At 40.2% G+C, this 13785-nt stretch overlaps 1 protein-coding gene across 12 annotated transcripts in view; it reads right to left on the minus strand.

Moving 5' to 3' along the window:
- The window catches only part of SEC31A (SEC31 homolog A, COPII coat complex component), a 73943-nt gene that overhangs the window by 35368 nt on the left and 24790 nt on the right, over window positions 1-13785 (minus strand). For all 12 annotated transcript variants that reach the window (XM_072623980.1, XM_072623978.1, XM_072623975.1 and 9 more), the window contains exons 10-16: window positions 13599-13751; window positions 11502-11732; window positions 10787-10861; window positions 6610-6648; window positions 6079-6156; window positions 3502-3577; window positions 2858-3036 (exon numbers count right to left, since the gene is read on the minus strand). In XM_072623980.1, the coding sequence (XP_072480081.1) occupies window positions 2858-3036; window positions 3502-3577; window positions 6079-6156; window positions 6610-6648; window positions 10787-10861; window positions 11502-11732; window positions 13599-13751 (831 nt within the window). The remainder of the gene's footprint in view (window positions 1-2857; window positions 3037-3501; window positions 3578-6078; window positions 6157-6609; window positions 6649-10786; window positions 10862-11501; window positions 11733-13598; window positions 13752-13785) is intronic.

Here is a 13785-nt window from a genome sequence, read left to right on the forward strand (position 1 = left end):
CCATGTCCAACTCTTCATGACTCCTTTTGGGGTCTTTTGAGCAGAGATACTGGAGTGGTTTGCCATTTCCTTCTCCAGCTCATTTTGTAAATGAGAAAATTGAGGCAAACAGGGTTAAGTGACTTGCCCAGGGTCACGTATCTCAGGCCACATTCCGACTCCCAAGGATGAGCCTTCTTAGACTCCATGCCTGGCAGTCTATTCACTGGGCCACCTCGCTGCCCTCCATGTCAAAGTAATGGAGTATTACTGCCCCATCAAGAAGAAGGAACATGATGACTTCTACTGAGTGATGTGAAATCAAGAAAGCAAAGTGAATGAATATGCCCAGTGATGAGAACTCAATGGATAAGGGCAATGCTGAAAAGAGCAGATTAAGGATAAGGACTGGCTGGGAAAATTTTTTTTCAAATGTCTGATAAAGGTTCGATATTCAAGACATAAACACCAAAAACATATAGCAGACCACAAGCCGCTCCCCACCAGGTAAGTGTCGGAGGCTGTGAACCAACACTTCTCAAAAAAAAGAACGGCGGGTTATTAACCTGGAAGAAGGCTCCAACTACTGAGCACAAATTCCACCCCACAGTAAACTGGAAAAGATGGGACCGGTCAGCATTAGGGAATTATGGGAAATGGACATGTATTGTTGGTGGACCAATGAACTGATACAGCCATTGTGGAAAGAAATTTAGAATCATGTAATAAAATGACTAAGATTCTGCCATTAGGGAATTAATCCAAGGAAGTGGAGGACAAAAAGAAAGGCTCCATATACAAAACAGTTGTGTTTTTTGTTGTGTCACAAACAATCAAAAATAAAAGATCCTGATGGATGGTTAATGGCTAACCAGCTGTGGTACAACAGCACAAAGCAACGTTACACCCAACAATAACTCTACTAGGTCTGTGACCTGAGGGTATCAGAGAAAGAAGAAAAGACTCCTGAACAAAAGGATTTCTAGCAGCCCCTTAGGTAGTTAAAAAGAACTGGAAAAGAAGGGAGTGCCCTTCAACAGAGGAAGTTTGACCGTATTAAGGGACGAGAGCGTAACAGAATTCCACTGTAGAGACAAACAACTAACTCTGAAAGAGCAGCATGCAGATCAGTGCAGTGAGCCGCCAGGATTCCAGGAGACTGAGGACGATCTACATTACCCATCTCCTGACAGACAGGATACAGTCAAGATGGAGAACAAAATATGTATTTCTGGATCCAGACAATTGTTTAGAGTTTGTTCCATTTGACTACGCGTCTCTGTTAACAAAGGTTTTGTTTTTCAAAATGACTATTAACTGAAAATGGAAATAAAATACAAAAGAATTTTACTGTCCTGTAACATGATGAATACAGAAAAATGTCGTAAGAGTTACTTGAACTGATGGAAAATTAAAGTCAGCAGAGCCAAGAAAAGACATACAACATGACTACACCAATGTGAAAAGAAAGATAAAGCAGCACAGAACACCCACAACTGCAACTGAGAGATTCTATCTGAGCCCTAGTCCCGACTCTGCTCCAAAACAGAGGCAGGGGTCCGAGGGTCTGAGGGTGCGATATGTTGGTTCATTTTAATAAGTTTTGTTTATCTTCTTCCCCTTTTTAGACAATGTTTTTTATATAAGGGATGGCTCTCAGAGGGAAAGGATGTTGGTGGAAATGCAGGCAATTTAAAAACAAAAGATATCAGTAAAGATCTGGTTTTTAGATGAAATAAAATCCTCTTCAGAGAGATCACAGCCTATCAAAAGGTGAAACTGATGACAAGTCAAATAATGAAAACTGTTTAAAAAAAAAACCTCACATACAGAGATGAATCAAATTTGCTGTGTTTAAAGAAATACTTCCTATAAAAGTTAGTGGAGCTTATCCTATCAAGATATATGACTGGGGATGCAAGGGGGGGTAACTTTTTAAAGCAAGACTTTAGAAATTTTAACACATTTCCTTGTGTTATTTATATACATGTGTGTTAAGATAACACACCCATGTGCTGGGAGGGGTCAGGAGAAAAGGATCCTTAAAAAAAAGGAAGTCCCTTCATATTAGGCTTGCTCAGCTCAGACATTATTTTAGATAAATTTCATTACAATGCATTCCAGACTATTTTAAGAAATGATATTTAGCTACAATGAATGAATGGTTAAAACTGCATTCTCCAGTCTATGGGCGGACCTAGTGTGCTGACCCGCCACTGGTAAGTGAACTGGTCTGAGCTCAATGGGGAGCTTCATCAAATTACTCACAGTCTGGGAACTTCCTAGTGCAGTTCTGTGTTTTGGTGGGTGCTTTGGAGATTAAGGTAATTTATAAATTGGAGGGCACAGGCATATCTGAGACAACAACTGATTAGCACAAGAGAAGCAAAGGGGAACGGGACCACCAAAGGCTCGGCTACTCTTCCTTCAACTCCGCTTTTCTTGCCTACACCAATGATGAGGTCACAGAGCATGACTGAGAGCTGGATGAGAAAGTGAGATTTCTGTAGAGTTGGGATCCAGTGATCTAAGTGATGATTCAAAGGGAACTGTTCTTTACAAGAGCATGTCATCACTGTTCTACACAAATATTCACACCGCTGAAATTATTTGGGCTAAAAACAACAGTTTAATTGTCTACTGCAAAATTTATTCCTCCTTTCATAATTAGTACTAGGGAAAATAAAATAACACTAAAAAAAAAAAAGCAGTCCTACAACATGTTAACATACTGGTGTTACTCTTCAAATCAAGTGAAAAAGAAAATTCAAAAAATTTGAAGGGAAAAATTACATTACACTCTTTTGTTTAGGATGCTTATACTAGAAAGAAGAGGGAGAGATTTTATTTCATCTTTTATCCAGTTAAAAATACATACCCTGGTAATTTTGCTTTGAGTTTTTGCGAAGTATTTTTTCTGGGTTCGAGCCAAGAGCTCTTGTCCACCTGCTATGGCCAATATAATAGCATCTGCCATGCGGTTATCATGTAAACAAAGGTCAACTGCACTTTCAAAATTACCAGTCAGCAAAGCCTGCGTAATTAAGCCATCAATATCTGTAACAGGAAAATAAAAACCACTAAATTAAGTTAGGTTTAACGTTAAACACACCAATCTGTGTTTTCAAGACAATGTAGGAAAATACATTATGACATGGTCCATTCACTCTCTCTTTCATAAAGACACACACACAGAGGATATGAAACATTTATCTATATTTTGGGAGTTTCCTGAACTCCTGAAAACATTTTAGTAAGTTTTATGAAAAATAAAATATTTTCCTAATCTGGTCATATTTAAACAGTTTTATAAGGACTTATTAAAGTAACCTCTATTATCTGGGACTGACCACATGTCAACAATTTATGGAACAATGACAACCCATTGACTAACAATGGACATTTTTCCTTCCTTCCTTTAGGCCAACTAGAACAATTCTCAGGTTAGGAAATAACAGTATTTTTACTGGAAAAAGCAAAACGTTAAAATTCTACCTAAAAACAAAATAAACATGCATTTACCTCCGCTGACAGAAATATTAAAGGTTCCACTAACTGATGGAGAAATTTCAGTCTCTCGATTTTCTTCTTTGGTGCTCTTAAAGACAGAGGGGAAAGGACACAGTTTAGTGGAAAAATCGCTATGAATATAGCTATTATTTACAATACAAAAACATACAACTGTGTACATGATAACCCAATGATACAACAGGTTCTCCCCAGGAATATGCCACTCTGCATCAGTGCAAAGAGAAAGAAGATCTGGGCTGTGGGGCTGCCAACATCACTTCCAACCTTGGCCAAATCACTGAGCCGAGCCTGTTTCCTCAACAGTAAAATGAAGACATTAATGCCCCATCTGCTGACCTGACAGCGTATATACAGTAAAGATCTAACGATCGAGTGTCCAGGAGAACAGTGAAAAGTCTCCTGGGACCGTTTTTATGACTCCGTCACTATCATTCTCTGACTGAGCCACTTCCCGGCCCCCCTTTGCCTTTAGGATAAAACACGGAAGTCCTTTGCCACTTAAAACACTTTCCCACAATGGTGGAAGATCAACGAACATTCACTTTTGTAAGAGTCAAAGAAAGTCACAAATTCTCTTGTTAGCAAGAAAAAGAAACCTTAATAAATTCAGTCTTTACAAGACGACAAAATAATGAGCTATGAAACGAAACAGGGCAAAGGGAAAATAAATGTAAAAGCAGAGACAAAACGTCATTTCCCCTTTCCCTCCCTGGATCTGGGCATCCTGCTTCCCCGTGACCTTGGGACAATCACTGTGAAGCTCTGCTCTCACTGGATGTGAAGCCCCCTGCAGGCCCTCTAGGCTTGGAGTCATCACTCTCTGAACTAAGGTCCCCAGGGAAGGGGACTTCTGGAGTCAGCTCCATTTCATATCCCCTCAACTCCTCATCGCTGTGAAATTAAAACTGAATGACTAGAGAATAACTCCAGTCTTACCGCCCATTCCCCCAACTAAAGATAAACAAAAGAGAAGAGCTTAAAAGAACCTGAGAATAGTAATTCAAGCCAGTCACTTAAGGCTAGCATTCACCAAGAAGGCCTTTATTTACTTGATCAAACCCCAGTTTGGACTGAAAGACTAGAAGAGCAAAAAGCGACAGTTCTTTAAGATATTAGTGTGGCTGCAATTAACAAGATAAACCTATAAAATAAGTTTTCTTTGATTTTCTTTAACTAATCAATAATTAATTTTTTAATTAATTAAAAGAAAAAGTCAATGAAAGGACTGTCTATCCATGGGTCAAAAAGAGCATAAAAATTTAGAGACAAGTTTTCTATTCCTTTCTTTACTGACAGCTACAGTGATCTCTCTGTCTCTCTCTCACTCACATACACACACACTAGCATCTTTTTCTTCAGGTTCATTTCCTAGATAAAAGAACAGTAAAGTATAATTAGGGCTCAACAAATTCATCTTTAATTCAAAGAGAAACAGGGCTGGAAAATACCTTTGTTAAATCTATGGTAAAGAAAAGTACTTCTAGGGCAAATGAATAGCCTAATAAGATGTTAAGACATAATGTGTGCCTGCTTCAAAACACAAAATGTTTTCAAGTACTTTTTCAAATACCTATTTATTACCTGTTTATTGAAGTCTTCCCAAATGATACTGTACTTACTAAAAATTATTAGCAGCCTGGTTTTAAATACTTGAAAGTAATATAAAAAAAAAGTTTTTAGAGTACTCTATAAGTTTGTCTGCACCACACACATTTTCCCCCACTCTTTTTTAACAGTTATAAAATTTACTGACCATCATTTTTAAAACGTAATAATAAAGTTCATGTGGAAGAGTCTCTGTTGCCAAAACTCTCCCAAGAATCAGAGGACAATGAAGAGGTTAAAGGTAACAGGAGGAACATAAATGTGGAGACCAACTTTACAGGATAAAATATCTGAAATCAAAATATGTTTCTAGTAAATGAAAGGATTGCCGAGCCCTGAGTCTAAAAGAGCATCAAACTTAAAGAAAAGCTTTCCCCTCCTTTCTTCACTGATGGTTACAATGCTATCAGACACACACATCAGTGACAAGTTAGTAAAACTTGCCTCTTCCTGGACCCCAGGAGGGAGCACCAATTCAAGGCCCTCCACCTCCAGCTCATACACACAGTGCCAAGGAGAGAAGTCGCCTGACCCTTTACAAGGCACGTTGCCGCTCCGTCCCTTCTCTGTCGTGTGGCCTTGGGACAGTCCCTTACCTTCTGCAGGCCTCCATGTGTTCATCCATAAAATGATGGAGGGCTGGGCTAGATGACCCCTAAGATTGCTTTCGGTTCTACAGCTATGATCTTATGGATGTCACATTTAAGGGCAAGAAAGCATTGTGGAATAAAATCTTCTCTTTTTCCCTTCAACGTTCTGGTGTATCCCCTAGGCCACAATCTTGCTTCAAATGATGTTTGTGGCACATATACTGGAGAGCAAGGTCACAGAATCACAGGACTGACCAATTCCACAACTCCATGTGGCAAAGGGCTCAGAACAATGCGTATCCAAAGTCAGGCAGTTATGAGACACACTCAGGAAATACATATCCAACAATTAAAAATCAATAAAGATAAATACCTCTCCAAAAAAGTTCTCTTCAGCAGCATGACTCTCTTGACCATCGCTTGGCGCCAGGTGGTCAGAATCTTTAAGAGCCTGTGGCAGAGGAAATAAGCACAACCAGAGTTGAGAGAATGTAAGAGTAATCCAGAAGACCCCCAAATACTCAGAATACACCTGCCCAGAAACAGCAATGAGAAATGATTTTAATTTGAAACAATAAAACACTGGCAATGCAAATACAATGATGATGATGATGATGATGGCGGTGAAAAGAAACAGTCCCTAATATTTCTCTCATCCCCTTCCTCCGTCTACCCTCAGCTCACAAACAGACTAAATCCTGGTTTGTAGCAATTCCTCCTCTGACAGAGAATTCATACATTTCAAAGAGCAAGATAAAATGTCTTCATCAAGAATCACACCCTTGGAAACTTTTCAAAGCCAGATTCAGTTTGTCACTGATGGAAGAGCAGAGACAAAGGTGCACCTGGCCCTCCTCTTACAGACGAAGGACTGAAAGGCAGAAGGTGGCTCTGCTTCTCTTACCAGTTCAGGCCCTGCTCCTTTCTTCAGAGATAAAGCAATCTGAAACAAAAGAAAAGGTTTATAGAAAATTTATAGAAAATCTTCACCTCTTACCACATTCTTAATGGCAAAACAATCCAGAACATTTAAAGAGAGAACAGAATGTTTTTAGTATATTTACAAAACAACTGGCCAGTATGGGTTCTCCAATAGTACTCATTTAATTTATACAAAATCCTACATGCTAACTCTCCCTGCTGCTTAATCACTGAAATAGGCATTTTTCTCTATGCTCTGGATTTTAAATCATGCAATACATTTTTGGTGCCCTGGCTGGAAAGATTTGCATTAAATAAAACAGCTACTGTGAAGTTAGCATGTATTTTGACTTGGAGTTTTTCTCTATTGTTGGCTACCTGCAATACCTTCATTTTAATTTAGTGTCCATTTTCTTGCAAAACCCAAAGAAAGTGGCTATATAAGTGACTGCTTAACAAAGATTAAAAAACTTTACCTTTCTTAGAAAAATGGGAAACAAGGACTTAGGGGGGTAAGCTATTTGCCTAAGCTCAGTTTCCAAATCCCAAGTATGTTGCTAAAATTAGAAGAAAAAATATAAGTGAAAAACAGACCCATAAATACCAATGACCTAGTTGTTCGCTGGTCATCTTCCATCAGCTAAGATACACACAAGTATCCTACTTTATTTAAAATTCGTCATTTATGACAATCATTTACAAAACAATTAGGCCACCAAGCAATTTTAATGCCAATTAGCATTTTGGTCAAAATTGAAGTACCATAAAGTATAATTTAAAGTGAAAATTTGTCATGCCGCACTAAGTCAGATTGAAAGCCTTAGGAGCAGGTAGTTCTAAAGCTACTGAAAAGTGAGATTTCTTCCTTACGGATTCTCAAGTTTTCTGCTGCTGCTGTTCAGTCATTCAGCCATGCCTGCCTCTACATGACCCCATGGACTTTTGTTCATGGAGTTTTCCTGGCAAAGGTCCTAGAATGGTTTGCCATTTTCTTCTCCAGTGTTTTCTCATTTTACAAATGGAGAACTGAAGCAAACAGGGTCACACAGCTACTAAGTATCTGAACTCACATCTCCCTGACTCCAGGCCCAGTGTCCTATCTACCATACCACCTAGCTCACGGAAGCTATCTATTGGGCATGAGAGTATTTAATAAGATGGTCATGTTGAGTGTGTCTGGGGTATGTATTCTTTACCAACAGAGTCTTCAAGCTTGTCTCCTAAGAAAAAATGACAATGCCCCTGGCTCTGCTACAGAGGTAGGCGCCAATGGGTATTGAGCACTGTATAAAATGTCAGATTTTTTCAACAGATTGATTGGTTTTGCTGATGTATCCCTCCTTTCTTTTTTTATTTTTTAAAAAAATTCTTAGTAACAAGAGATGATTTCTCTGGGAAGGAAAGGGAGAAATTTGGGGGAAATGTAGATGTTAGAAAAATAACAGATATCTATAAAGAAAATGTATTTTTAAAAAGAAAATAAACTATTGACCATACAAGCAAAGTACAGATACAGCAAATCTTAACTCAATTAAATCAATGTTTTTATCGTACAGTGACCAAATATTTCATAAGGTATGAGCAGTTATGCAGTAAAAAGTATCCTCCAGGTGGAGAGGAAAACAACAAAAAAAAAAGCTCTAAAATACAAGGAATAGTACTGCATAGACAACTAGAAAATTCATCTCTATTACTTCTTCTACCTTGCAATTTTTTTTTAAACTTTGAAAGCTCTTTTTTTTAAGGTTATATATGTGTATTCATGCAAAACACATTTCCATATTAATCATGTTATAAAAGAAACTGCAGATTTAAATAAAACCTCAAGAAAAATAAAGTAAAAAAAGGATGTCTTAATCTGTATTCAGACTCCATCAGTTCCTTCTTTGGGGATGGATAGCACTTTTCATCATAAGTCCTTCAGAATTGTCTTGAATTGTTGCATCATCATTAGCTAAGAATCACCAAGTCATTCACAGCTGATCATGTTACAACATTGCTGTGACTGGGCACAAGTTTCTCCTGGTTCATCTCACTTCACTGCATCAATTCATGTAAAACTTTACAGGTGTTTTTGAGAGCGTGAAAGCTCTTTTTCACAAAAAACATGCTGCTGTTGACATCCTGTAAATTCTTAGATCAAGAATAGAAGAAAATTTCATCCATTCTTTAATTTCACCACCAAGTATTGTCATTAATACGTATTACAAACACTCGTTATGAAAGAACTGGTGTGACAACATTAGCCTCAAAAATCACCCATTCACCTTCCCTGACAACGTCACCAAGCGTCCATTATTTTATTTACTGAACACAGTGACGAGCTGTCAGGAGCAATGAGGGTCCGGAATGTAAAAGAGCAGGAAAAATACACACAGCAGTAGAAAGGACAGAGGACAGGAATGATTAATTACTCAGGCAGATAACAAGCAAAAACAGAGAAGCCACTAAGAACCAGTCTCCATGATGGGTCTGGTAACATGGGGAGGGATGCAAACAGGTCCGTCCTACTGCTTTCAACCTGGGAATCAACAGGAATGAAATACAAACCAAGTCTCTAAAGGCCTCAAAGGGTGAAACACTGCAAGGAGAAAAGAATGCCAACTTTAGGAATGTCAGGTGTCACCGTGGTTACTGGGGTGTGAGAGTGGCACACAGCCCAGCCATTAGCTAGCTCCTCTACTTCTACCTTCCAGAATGCAGAACCAGAACGCTATTCCCTATTCAGGTATTTGTATGTGTGTGAATTTCAGACAACAACTTTATATTCAAAACTTCCACAAGCCATCAGCAGCAACACTTCAATGGATACAGCTCTCCCATATGTGGGCTCTCCTCACCACGCAGGTTTTAACTCATCCATCCCCTCTCCTATATGACTTTCATCCTTTCAAAAGTCTTTATTTTAATCTCAGCACTATAAAATTATAAAACACTGGCTAACTGTAAAAAAGATGATCAATACAATGACCATTCATGATTCCAGAGGACCAATGATGAAATGTGCTATCCACAACAAAGGGGATGGATTTACGGTGCAAAATACACATTTCTGTGCACAGCTCATTAAAAAAGGTATCTTCCTTTTCTCTTTTTTTTTCCACAGGATGAGGGTTGGGAAGAAAAGGGACTTTTGTTCACTAAAAAAAATTTCTTTTTAAAGAAGTGGAAAGTGCAACAAATATGAAATGTTGCAAGCACCTTCAGATGGGGTCCTGGTATTTTCAGTTTTCCTTAACTACTTTATTTTATTACAAGAGACCTTCTCCCTATACATGTTTGTAATGTAAGTATAAAACACATCAACAATTCTTTTCAAACTCTTGCAAGGATAGCAGGGCAGTGTGGAGGCCATTCGTTTCCACCATCAGCCAACTGCCCAGCCCACCTCCTTGTCCAGTCATATCTGTCTGATGAAATTACTCTTTTTTCTTGGCGGAGGGCAGGGGGAATGATGGGAAAATCAGAGTTAAGTGACTTGCCCAGGGTCACACTGCTACTAAGTATCTGAGGTCGGATTCACACCCAGGTCCTCTTGGCTCTCAGGCCAGTACTCTATCCACTGCACTTGCCTGGCTGCCCCTGGTCTGCACACAATGCTTCCTGCACAATTCTACACTGGAAACACGTCAAGGTTTACTTATGACTCACACAGGGCTCTTCTCTGACAATAATGGAGTGAAGAAGATGAGCTTTTATGTAAAGGACAAGTCTGGGATCATGAAAAGCATTACACAATTCTTCAAAGGTAACCTTGCCCAATTTTTTCCTTGGATTGAACTCTAGCCCACTAACTGGCCATAAGGAGTGTCTATTCAAGACACAAGAACTGATGGGGCACCAATGCATGCACTGTCCGTTCACTTGCTTCGTTTTTCCTGTCTGAACGCTTGTGAAGGATCACAGATTCCACATAGGAAGTTCCGCAGTGTTTTAAGGCTTGAAACAATCAGACTAATGTCATCTGCAAACAGAAGGACTGCAATCTTTTCGGAAACTCCTCCTTAGTTTGGACCGGTGGCAAGCACCTTTAGTAAAGAAACTTCTGCTGTGTGCCATGTTAACATTAATAAATCACAGTGCTACAGAACAAAGCTCTCTCTGACTCAAATGTTACATATGCCTAAATATATCTTTTAAAAGATTTTTATCATATGCACCTTTTTTCCCAGGTCTTCCTTCCTGTATCCCAAAAGTTCAAGGTATTTTCCACGAGAATCATCTTCAAAATTTACCTGTTAAGAAATAAAACACAACATCAAATTAAAATCAGTCTTCAAAAATCTTTGTTTTCAGGAACGGCAAGCTAATGTCACATGACACCTTTTTAACTGTCCAAAATCAACTGCAATGGATAAACAAAAGGCATCAATAATTTACGTTATCAAATACACACGCCCATTAAGGAACTATTAATTAGGCTTGAAGAAAGTAGACACTGCACAGAACATAATTCCTGCAAGAATGAAGTTCAAATAACTGCAAAATAAATGTTAGCACAATAGCTTCAGAGAACAACTCCCTAGTTAAACAAAGCATCTCTGATACAGACAAAATACAAAAAAATAGTACAACTGGAAAATCACAGTTGTAATCTCCCCATTCAATACTGAATGAATTACGTAATACAAAAGTAAATCTCACAAGAAAATGCAAAGTAGAATTTTTGTCACCCACACTCTGGGACATGTGTCCCCCTAAAGTTTTGAGAGTTACCTGTGAGGTTCCTAAAACTCAACTGTTGGAATTTTCTCAATACCTTAGAATCCTTTGTTGAACAGTCACTAAGAGTAAGGCAGAATGGGAAAATCAATGAGGACACTCAAGGTCACAGGCAAGCAGCGAAGCAAGAATGAGTGGGAGGGTAGGTTTTACCTTCAAAAAGGACCACACACTTTTCTCGAAGTCCGTCTGGGAAGCATCAATCTTTTTCTGGCAGTAGCTGACAAAGCCTTGGGACTGCACGACCTGCTGGAGGTAATCGGAGCGCAGGAGGAATTCCTTCTCAGTGACCACCTGGCTGATGTGCACCTGGGGGCGCTGCAGCTGCTGCTCTGCTCCCAGCTGTGGCTTTACATTCTCAAACGTCACTAACTTGCCTCCAAACTATAAAAGGACCACGAAAAAGAACTCACGTAAACACCCACAACAAAAGAAAAGCTACAATCATTTCATCTAGCAGGTTTGTAAGAACTTTGGGCATGTAAATATGGAGCTCAGTACAGAACAACTAAAACTAAACTTTTAAGTGCCAGGCAAGCAGGAAACATATCAAAATCTGCTAATTAATGCAAAGTAATCATTTCTACCAGGATTACAAAGTGCTTTCCACAAATGCAGACCATCAGAAAATATTTATCAAGAACCCAATATGTGTACACAACAACAGGAGACAGCGCACTGGGCACTGTGCTTCGGCCTTTACAAGTATCATCTCATTTTATCCCAATAACACTGGGAGGTAGGTGCTGCTATTGTCCCCATCTTACAGATAAGGAAATTGAGGCAGAAAAAGGTCCAGTGGCTTGCTCAGGGCCCCAGCAGGTGTCTGAGGCTTGATCTGAACTCAGATCTTGCTGACCCCAGCACAGCACACTACACACTGTGCTACCCCTCACTGCCTTTGCTGATGAGCTGCCAGAAGGCAGCTGGAACTGTGGAGGGGAGTGGTGCATAAGGCTGGAACAGGAGGGCAGGGTCAAGGTTATGAAAACATGAAGGATCTGGCCTGACCTGGCTGCCCTGCTCAGGACAGAACTAGAAGCAATAAGGGTAGTAGCAAAATTTGGGCTTGAAGCAAGGAAAGCCTGCCTAAGGATGAGAGGAGAACTAAAGAGGAGTGGGGCGCCTTAGGAGCCAGTGGCTTCGCCTCGTTAGAGATCTTCAAGTCACCCTGAGGCCTTAGAACATGTAAAGGACATGCTCCATGAAGTGTGTTAGGCGTCTGTCGATGAATTTTGTTTCAACAAGACAATCAGGCTGCAGTGAAGGAGGAAGAGGACAAGGAAAGGGGGCGTAGGGAGGTTGACTATGAGCAGAAGTGAGTTTGAAGAAGGTGGGGACAGACAGAGCAAAAGCAGGGATGCTCAGGCCATTGCAAAGGAAGAGTCTGGTGGGCTGGTGAGGCACAGGCATGAAAGCAGGTTCTGAGAACCCAAACAGTTAGACACAAGGCTCGCTACCAGCAGGTCAGGAAGCGTTTCTGCAGTACTTGCCACGTGCCATACAGTGCTAACAGACACTGACCCATCGAGACAATTCCATAGCGCAGGGGAGGTCCTAAAGGGGGCTGATCTAGGGGAGAAGGTGCCATGTACAATCCAGATCAAAGGGTTCGGCCTTTGCGATGAGGGGGCAGGGAGGAAAAGAGAGAGAGCATGGAACTCAAAACTTTAAAAATCAATGTTAAAAACTTACGTGTAACTGGGGAAAAATAAAATACTCAATAAAACACACATCAGAAGTGGATGTTGTAGGGCTCAGGGTCAGAGGACTTAGGATACCCTGCAACGATGCTATTTCTAGAGCCACCCTAGAATCCTTAGATACATTCGAGACGTGATTGTTTCTACAGCATAACAACCTCCAGAAGACTGAAGAACTTTATGCAGGAGTTTTATAGGATCTGAACGTGCTCTGAACTCAAAATCACAAAGCATGTCAAGGGACTCCTTTACACCTAGCTTCTTCTACAAGGGGCCAGAGATTTCAAAACCAGGGACACCAGGGTCACTGGTGAACTGGCTGTCAGTCAGCATGCCTACCTGTGCCTGGCTCCCTGGCCTTCTTCTCTCTTGAGGCCCATCGACAATGCCAGCCCCTGGGAAGCCTCTTTAACAGGATTATACTAAAATCACAGAAACTCTGAAAACCTCTACCTTCTTTTCCATCCTCAAAGGACACTCTGCTGAGACAAACCCCTTAACAGCCAATCTTACTCTTGGACAGCCCCCGTAAGCAAAACCAACATACCGAGAATGAAGCTCCGACAGGCCTTCGGATCCACTTTGGCGGCTTCTTTAGAGGCAGCACAACGCCCTGAGCGGGGGTTTGCTGTGGCAGCTGCAGTGGAGGAAGGGGCTGTCCTGTGCCAAAGGGATCAAGGTTCCCAAACGATGATGAGAGCTTAATGTAAAAAAATTAAAAGTATGTGTTTAAT

The sequence above is a fragment of the Notamacropus eugenii genome, chromosome 7, assembly GCF_028372415.1.
Source record: "Notamacropus eugenii isolate mMacEug1 chromosome 7, mMacEug1.pri_v2, whole genome shotgun sequence".
Lineage (NCBI taxonomy): Eukaryota > Metazoa > Chordata > Mammalia > Diprotodontia > Macropodidae > Notamacropus > Notamacropus eugenii.